The sequence below is a fragment of the Amblyomma mixtum genome, chromosome 1, assembly GCF_055824585.1.
Source record: "Amblyomma mixtum isolate Tamu chromosome 1, ASM5582458v1, whole genome shotgun sequence".
Lineage (NCBI taxonomy): Eukaryota > Metazoa > Arthropoda > Arachnida > Ixodida > Ixodidae > Amblyomma > Amblyomma mixtum.
Window position 1 is genome coordinate 46,560,364 of NC_143012.1, and position 9,351 is coordinate 46,569,714.

Genomic DNA, 9,351 nt, shown 5'->3' on the forward strand with positions numbered 1-9,351 from the left:
GGTTACGAGGGCCGCCCTGTGGGAGGCCTCAGGATTAACTTCGACAAGCTGGGGTTATTTAGCATGCGCTGACATCGCATTGATTTTTTTTTTCATTTCACCTCCATCGAAACATGGCCTTCGCGGTCAGAGTTCGATTCCGTGATCTTGGGTTCGGGAGCTGGACCCCATAGCCGCTAAGCCATTGCCATGGGTAGGAGCTGAATGCCTACACTCAAAACACAAAGAAGTAAAAATGGAGTAATCTGCCCTCTAACACCCCCCCCCCCCCCCCCCCCTTCGATGAAAAGGATTGCGCTATAGGATGGCTTACTCCCATGTAGGAGTATTCGTGGTTAGAGTGTTTGCCGCTTTGCTATGAGTAAATTCTCTTCCTTCTTCAGGTTCGTTTGCTTTTCTTCGGGGGAGTTCAGCCTCCTCCAAACGTGAGTTGTTCGGTGGTGTTTTGAAGCACAGGAGTCCAGAAGCAGAAGGTACGAAAGGGAAATTATATTTACAGAGTACAAGGCAAACTCAGTTGCAGAAGCGTGAAGTCACACAGACGTTCAAGTACTGTAACTTAGAAGGCACTTATCTCACACAGAGATACTATCTCACACAGAGATACAACTTCGGGAAAATCTTACTCATCGACCGGCGGTCTCGGTTAGAGCCTAGAAGTTTTCCTTACGTGCTAAGCACGGGGCCTGGTTGGGACTTATCTCACACAGAGATACAACTTCGGAAAATCTTACTCATCGACCGGCGGTCTCGGTTAGAGCCTAGAAGTTTTCCGTACGTGCTAAGCACGGAGCCTCGTTGCGACTGCCATACCTGGCTTTTCCTTCCGTTTTTATTACGTACATAAACAAAGGCGCTGGGGCGGTCATTTCTCTTGACCCGCCCCAGTCTTTGATCAACCAATCGCTACTTAATTTCGCAGTAGCCACGGCCCTGTGGGTTGGGCATAGCCTCGAAACCAGGGCTCGAATAAATAAATAAACAAATCAAGAAAACATTCGTAAAACGCTCTCCACGCAACACCCTCGCCTTCCCCCAAGAACGCACTTTTCATCTTAAGTGCATGCACGTGCGTAACTGCCTCAAGGCGGCCACCCTCTCGTGCTGCGTCCAACCGGAAGACCTTTGTCTACCTCCCCGCATGGCTACAACGCTATCAGTCAGCGGATCAGTCCTTTGATCAGTCGCGGTGGGAGCGAGACCACCCCTTTCGGGACGGCAACGCCACGCCGCACGTGCGCCCTCTGCCCGGGGCGTCACGGCTGCGTTCCAAAGTGGCGTCCTCCCCATGCCGGTAATTGCTTCCGCATTTGTTGCTGCACTGCGCGAGCCACGCGGGAAGTACAAAGGGGAGAGCCAGCGAGGTCGTGTACGAGGCGCGATCTTACACGTCCCCCCTGAGAGGATAAACGAGCTTGGGAGTCCGCTCGTTTAGATAAGATCAACAAAAGATCGCGGCTGTCTACAAACACAATATGCATAGAAAGAAATTGACATGCTGAAAAACGGCTCTCGGGTCACAAAGATACAACTCGCCGATACCGCACAAAAACACTCATGGACTATACACAGAGCATACACGATATCCGTCACAGTACGAGAGTCAGGGGCATGCAAGCATCCTTGCACAGAGTTCTGGCCACAGATCACCGATCACATCACAAATTGCAGCGGGTGAACGGGAACATTCACGTAGCCCGAGGGGCCATGGCTCATTGCTCCTTACCCCAGCTCGTGCTAGGGACGCGAGACAACGCGTCGGCGTTGCCGTTACAGGTGCCTTTCCTGTGTGTCACAACGACATTGTAGCGCTGCAAGGCCAGCGCCCACCTTGCCAGTTTTGCCCCATGAGGCGTGCTCGTCGTTAGATAGGATAAGGGATTGTGGTCGGAGACCACGTTAACCTGTGCTCCGAACAACCAATGGTCGAATTTCTTGAGCGCCCAAATGATGGCAAATGCCTCGCGCTCGATTGTCGACCAGCGGGTTTGGGTTGTAGTGAACCGGTGGCTGGCGAAGGCGACCGGCTCCTCTCTCCCCGAGTCTCCCATCTGGGCCAGGCAAGCTCCGGCCGCGATCGCGGACGCATCCGTGAACAGCCAGTATGGCTTGAGCATATTAGGGGTATTTAGCGCTGCAGCTTCGCAAAGCGACGTTTTAAGCTGAGCAAAAGCTTCCTGCGCTTCCCGAGTCCAAGGAATCGCGTTTGGCACGCCTCGCTTCGTCAAGGATGTGAGCGGTGCAGCGACCTCAGCGTAGTTCTCTACGTATTCGCGGTAGTACCCGCATAGCCCAAGCAGGCTTCGCAGCTGCTTTTTCGTAGTAGGCGGCGCAAGGTCGCGAACAGCGGCTAGCTTATCGGGGTCCGGTCCGTGTGTACCGCCACCCACGACGTGACCCAAGTACTTGATCTGAGCTTGTGCGATCTGGCACTTCTCGGGGCTTACCTTCAGTTTAGCTTCGCGTAGTAAGCCGAGCACGATGCTTAAATGCTTCAGGTGCTGCTGCCACGAAGCGGAGAAAATGGCGATATCATCGAGATATGCCGCCGCGTAGCTCTGGTGTCTCGACAGCAGCGTATTCATCATTCGCTGGAATGTTGCAGCGGCATTTTTTAACCCAAATGGCATGACGCGCCAAGCGTACTGCCCTTCGTGGGTTACGAAGGCAGTCAAATGCTGACTCTCGAGGGCCACTGGTACCTGCCAATAACCGCGTCTCAAATCTACGAGAGTAATGAACTTTGCGCTGCCGACCCTCATAATTAACTCCTGCGGGGGTGTCATCGGGAAGGCGTCAGTACGTGTAGCCGCGTTCAGCGCACGGTAGTCGATACACATACGCACTGAGCCGTCCTTTTTGCCAACGCACACCACCGGATGAGCATGCTCACTTTCTACTGGATATACTAGACCCAAGTCTAACAACTCGTTTACCTGGCGGCCGACCTCGTCCCTAAGGAGCGCGGGTACGCGATATGGGAAGGCGCGTTTTGGCTGATACCCATCGTGCAGCTCGATCCTGTGCAATCCCACTTCTGCGGCTCCCGGTGTCTCGTTGAATAGGTCCGAGTGACCGCCGAAGAGTTTCGCGATGTCGGCGCGCTGCTGAGAGTCCAAATGTGCCAGTTTCTCCCACTCGATCGAGAATGCACCTGACCGCGCGGACGCAGGGCGTGGTGTGCATTCAATTTCTCCAAAATCTGTGTCCTCGTCGAAAACGACGCCAACGTGGCTAACCCGCGCGTAGTAAGGCCGAAGCCTATTAGCATGCACCAGTGGCGAGGTTCGCGCTCCGGTTTCGAGTCGGTAGGAATTCTGCCTTTCACGCGCGGTTATGACGTAGGGTCCCAGCCATTTCGGAGCCAGTTTGCTCTCGCGGTCGGTGTCGAAAAGGAGGACTTGATCTCCGACATTAAAGACCTTGTTTCGTGCCTGCCTATTGTATGCCTGCGCGTAGCTTCCTTGGCGTGCGCTTGCCGTCAGCCCCGCTACCTCCGCGGCAATCTCCAGCTGCTCCCGTAGCTGTCTGAGGTATTTCGCGGGTTCCTCCCTTAGCGTGTCTGGGAGCGGTTGCTCGCCCGTCCAAGTGCGCTGCAAAATGGCCAATGGCCCCGTAGGGTTCCTGCCGTAAAGGAGTCGGAATGGGGCAACGCCTGTAGTGTCATGGGGCACTTCCCTGTACGCCCAGAGGACGAACGGCACGAGTCTATCCCAGTTTTTAGGGTCTTTCTGTATTACATGGAATAGCATGTTTTTCAAGACACGATTCCATCTCTCTACAGTCCCGTTGCTCTCCGGGTGTTCTGGAGTTGAAAAGCGCGGCGCGCATCCTAACTTTGCCAACATCTCCCGAGTTAGCTGCGCCGTGAAGTTAGTTCCCTGGTCTGAGCATACCACTTCCGGGATACCGGTGCGGCTAAAAATTGCCAGCAGGGCGTCGCATGTTGCTCTTGCGGTGAGTGAACGCAGACAGACCACTTCGGGCCACCGCGTGCACAAATCAACCAGACAAAGAGCGTACCTATGACCCCGACCTGAGGGCGTATCGATTGGCCCGATGATGTCGACGTTTACTACCTGAAATGGATGGTCGGGCCTAGTGAGGGGCGTGATAGGCACTCTGTCTCTGAGCCGCCTATCTGACCGTACCTGACAAGCGTGACACGTCTTGCAGAGTTGCGCCACATCTGCCTCTAAACCGGGCCAAAAAAAACTGTACTTGATTCTTGCCCTCGTCTTTTTTGGTCCCAAATGCCCTCCCCAAAGAGATTCGTGGGCTAGAGAGAGAACCTCTTCGCGTCTTGTCACGGGTAGCGCAAGCTGCTTGACTTTGGTTCCTGCGACAGAATCCCAGTGATATAGCAGACCATCCGCGATGAACATGCCCCCTTTTCCTATTTTTGCATCAGCCCAAGCTTTCTTAAGGCTTTCATCTGACAGCTGTGCCGAACGGAAGCTCTCGCGCTGCTCTGGGGCCTCGTCTTCATCGTCACGCGTTGAGCGCCGGACTTCGGCGGGGCACCCGTCACTACCTTCTTCATGTTGCTCGCCTGATGTGACGGCCAACTCTTTGTTCTCCGGTTCGCCTGCCTGCGAATCGTTCGCGTGGGTCGCGCCTGTCGTTGAGACCGGCTCTAAAGTCTCCCTGACAACGGTGAAAGATGCTGTAGTAGGGCCAGCTGTAACGTGTGCGTCGCTCCGGGCGACCGCTTCGTTGCTGTGTTCGCACTGTGCTAGCAGCTCCCAGTCTTCTCGCGAGAGCAAGCAGTCCACTCCCTCCGCGAGCTTGCCCGTAATTGCGCACACGACACGTACTGCCTCTGGACGAGCTACAAGCGTGGGGCGCCGCCTCATACTGATTGCGAGCGTAACTAGCTTCGCTTCTACTGTTTCCCCGAAAGCTGAGCCAAGCTTTATCTTCCCGGACGGCTCATGAGACGCGTCTGGCACAAGGCTTTCTCGGACTACCGTTATTTCACTACCGGTGTCTATAATCGCCGTTGTCGGTACTCCGCCGCATTCGATCTCTACCTGCTGCAGCTTCGATTTGCGCGCTTCTTCTGGCGATCTCGGGGATTTAATTTCTGCAACCAGAGTCCTGTGGGAGTAGGCCGACCCAGCGGTTTCGGGAGCGTCCGCGCTGGCGACGGCTACCTTCTGAGCCCGGGCGCGCTTATCATTTCTCTGCGCGTTCTGCGCAGCGCGGGGGCAGTCTTTAGCGCGGTGACCCCCTGCGCGGCACACATAACACTGTGCCTGCCGCTTGATGTCACTGCTTGAAGGTGGGCATGGGGACCTTTCTTTCTCCGCGTGTACGGTCGTTGGTCGCACCGCGCGCCCCTTTCCTTTCGCTTGCTCGAAAGTCTGAAGCATCTGCGATAACTCATCCGGTTTCGCCCACTTTTCCCCCTCGCGGAGGCGCACATACTCCAGACCCTCGGTGCTTAGGCTAGCTTTCATGCGATCGGCTACGACGAGAGCCACCACATCTTCCTTAGTGTCTGCCTCCCTCGAACGAAGGTAATAGTGAAAGTATGTCTTCACGCGAGAGGCAAATTGGGCCCAAGTTTCCTCCTTACGCTTTGCGGCGCGTTCGAACCGATCCAAGTACTCGACGGGGGTCAGCTTTAGCTCGCTTAATACGGCCGCCTTCACTGACTCGTAGTCGCTGCACTCGTCGTCCTTAAGACCGCGAAGCAAATACCGCACACGCTCGGTCAGCGTCGGCATGATCAAGTGTACGCGGCTGTTTTCCGGCACATCGTACGTCGTGAAAACTCTTTCCACCTCGTCAAACCAAAGCGGTACGTCCGCGTCGCCCGGCAACTTGAGTCCCTTTAGGACTTTGGCGCATTGGGAGACTGGGTCGAGGCCCGTTCGCCGTTGTTCCCCTGATTCCGATATCAAGGGGGTCTGCCGGCCACCTGTCATCGCTATCCCAAGTTTCTGCAATTCGATGCGCTCTCGAGATTCGACTTCGAGCTTATGCTTCGCAAGCTCGAAATCCAGTTCCATGCGGCGGATTGCCATAGCATCGGAACCCGCCGTTGCAGCTACCCTTTGTAGCGTTTCTGCTATCGGCTCTGATGTCGCTGCGTCCTGCTGCGACGTTTCGCCTAACTGATCATCGCCCTCTGACGTTTCGCCTGGCTGATCATAGCCCTCTGTAGCCATCCCCTTTAATGCACTCGCATTTTCCTGTCTGCGATCTGAGCTCGCCATCATGCTCCTTGTCAACACCATACGCCCGTTTACACATGAGCCATAACCACCTCAGAAGTACGCAAGGAATCCCGCTCACCCGTGCTGGTGTCGCTAGTGGGATCCGTTGCCTCTCTGTTGCCGCTGCCTCGTCCCGAGATGCAGGATGAAGGACGCCTCAGGGTCGGCGCTCTGGACTACCTTGTTCCCTTGGCTGGACCTGAAGATCGGCTCCTTCCCGGGTTCCCGGACGGTCGTTGCCTGACGCTGCTGGCTTGACGGTGGTGTCGGCTCACGGTCGACGATTGCCGAATTCTGTCGTGACTGCGCCAGTAAATTCTCTTCCTTCTTCAGGTTCGTTTGCTTTTCTTCGGGGGAGTTCAGCCTCCTCCAAACGTGAGTTGTTCGGTGGTGTTTTGAAGCACAGGAGTCCAGAAGCAGAAGGTACGAAAGGGAAATTATATTTACAGAGTACAAGGCAAACTCAGTTGCAGAAGCGTGAAGTCACACAGACGTTCAAGTACTGTAACTTAGAAGGCACTTATCTCACACAGAGATACTATCTCACACAGAGATACAACTTCGGGAAAATCTTACTCATCGACCGGCGGTCTCGGTTAGAGCCTAGAAGTTTTCCTTACGTGCTAAGCACGGGGCCTGGTTGGGACTTATCTCACACAGAGATACAACTTCGGAAAATCTTACTCATCGACCGGCGGTCTCGGTTAGAGCCTAGAAGTTTTCCGTACGTGCTAAGCACGGAGCCTCGTTGCGACTGCCATACCTGGCTTTTCCTTCCGTTTTTATTACGTACATAAACAAAGGCGCTGGGGCGGTCATTTCTCTTGACCCGCCCCAGTCTTTGATCAACCAATCGCTACTTAATTTCGCAGTAGCCACGGCCCTGTGGGTTGGGCATAGCCTCGAAACCAGGGCTCGAATAAATAAATAAACAAATCAAGAAAACATTCGTAAAACGCTCTCCACGCAACACCCTCGCCTTCCCCCAAGAACGCACTTTTCATCTTAAGTGCATGCACGTGCGTAACTGCCTCAAGGCGGCCACCCTCTCGTGCTGCGTCCAACCGGAAGACCTTTGTCTACCTCCCCGCATGGCTACAACGCTATCAGTCAGCGGATCAGTCCTTTGATCAGTCGCGGTGGGAGCGAGACCACCCCTTTCGGGACGGCAACGCCACGCCGCACGTGCGCCCTCTGCCCGAGGCGTCACGGCTGCGTTCCAAAGTGGCGTCCTCCCCATGCCGGTAATTGCTTCCGCATTTGTTGCTGCACTGCGCGAGCCACGCGGGAAGTACAAAGGGGAGAGCCAGCGAGGTCGTGTACGAGGCGCGATCTTACACTATGGAATAAAAGTGCACAGTGTCGGTACCATTAAATGTGGCTGTTCTTTAGTGTTCTTTAGTGTCGCTAACTTAATTGAAAATCCCTCAAATTACACAACACGATGCCGTGAACACTGGCACGTTCCGCATCCGCGCACAAACTATGGCTTTGAAGCACTTTACTATGCTTTTCCATGCACATTAAATAAATTTAAAGTTACATAACGAAATATTACCAGCTATTATTTTTCTTTTAAAAGGTTAAAAGAAGTTTTTTTCTAATGCACCTGTACATCTATTGCATGAGTACCATTATAAAGTGAACATATAATAATGTCTTGTATTGTTGTATTTGCACAATTTTGGTTGTACTGCACTGTTTCTGGCTGATTTTTGTTATCTGTTATCTTTTTAGTGTAATCTGTGTTTTCTGTCCTGCACTGCCGAGTATAGAAGGGTGATGGGAGCTTTGTCAAGCTGCTCTTGAGCGGCTTTTACTCCCATACACCTCAAACATGTATGTAAACATGCTTGTTTGAAATAAACTCATACTCATACTCATACTCGGAATTTAAAGATATCCCGAGTCCATGATTTCTTACTTCGACAAATTCACCCTGAATCTTGAGCTAGCAGCACAAAAGTGTCGCTTCTTTGTCGCCCTGTTATACGCCGGTATGGGTGCAGAAGATTCACCGCATCACCCCGCCTATCTTGCGTGCGCTGTGATGTTCTGGGTTGTGTGAACCCGCAACCTGCGTTTCCTTGGACGGCGTACCCTGAGGGCTCCTGAACTGAGCGGTGATCAGTGTCATGATCACTCTTGAACTTTTCTGACGACGCTGATATTATGGAAGAATCGTAGAGACGCAATCACTTAAATCAGTGTCTCAGGCGGAGCAATGGCCGACAGGCCACTGTAAGCCTAACCCCGCCTATACATGTACAGCCGGCCAGATCTTTAGCTGACGTGCGCGATGGCCGCATTTTCTGCGCTCCTGCGCTTTGCGACGAAGCAAACATGGGCAAAGCTTAATATTAATTAGGGGCTTAGTGAACTTGTGCTTAGATTTGATATCTAAGAAAGTTTGCGCTGTCATCAGCTGCAGAAGTACGGAAACTGCGGCCGTCACGCACGCCAGCTAAAGATTTGGCCGGCTGTACACCACCATCACCACCAGCTTCTTTGTCTGCCTGTTCAGAGAAGTTTATTTTAGTGTTTCCTTACCCGAAAGCATTTGTATGTAAAAGCATTTCTGCGACCTATTGGCTCGATCTACTGAAAAAAAAAAAAGTTGTATTATGCAATAACCTTATACAAGCTTCGTCATGAAAATGTCACAGAATTTGTATATTTTTGCATGACGTTTGTCTGACAAATGTGTGATTTCGAAAAAAAAAATGAATGACATTTTTATGACAAACGCACGATAATTGCACAAGATTTTTATGACAAATCGTCTGAGGTCATAGCATCGTACAGCTCTTTTCATTAGGCTACCATCGCATTGATCTAGTGTCCGGCTTTCATCTGTATGCAAGGTATACTTGTGCACGGTAGACCTTCCACTCTTAACAGCCTAATTCACATTTATGGCAAAATCTTCATTTGCGTCACAATGAGTCCTCTTTGACCTCCTCAGCAAGCCTCCGATCTACCTTTTTACACTTTTTCTTGTTTTTTTTTGTCACAGCATGCATGTTCTGTAAGCTTAACAAGCAATTAGAAGTACAGAAAGGTGGGCAAGTTGGTTATTACTATCCATGGTAAAACAGCGCGGAAAAAACAGCGCTCGTGTTGTCGT

The 9,351-nt window shown here is 52.5% G+C and overlaps 1 protein-coding gene across 1 annotated transcript; it reads right to left on the reverse strand.

Annotated features, from left to right (window-relative positions):
* Positions 1–804: 804 nt before the first annotated feature.
* Positions 805–6,073, reverse strand: LOC149366216 (uncharacterized). Its single transcript, XM_089569905.1, has one exon. The coding sequence runs from the start codon at positions 6,030–6,032 to the stop codon at positions 1,713–1,715; it is 4,320 nt and encodes a 1,439-aa protein (XP_089426031.1). The 5' UTR covers positions 6,033–6,073; the 3' UTR covers positions 805–1,712.
* Positions 6,074–9,351: the final 3,278 nt, after the last annotated feature.

Coding starts and splice junctions, on each gene's coding strand:
- LOC149366216 (XM_089569905.1), bottom strand. CDS start 6,032: ATGGCAATCCGCCGCATGGAACTGGATTTCGAGCTTGCGAAGCATAAG.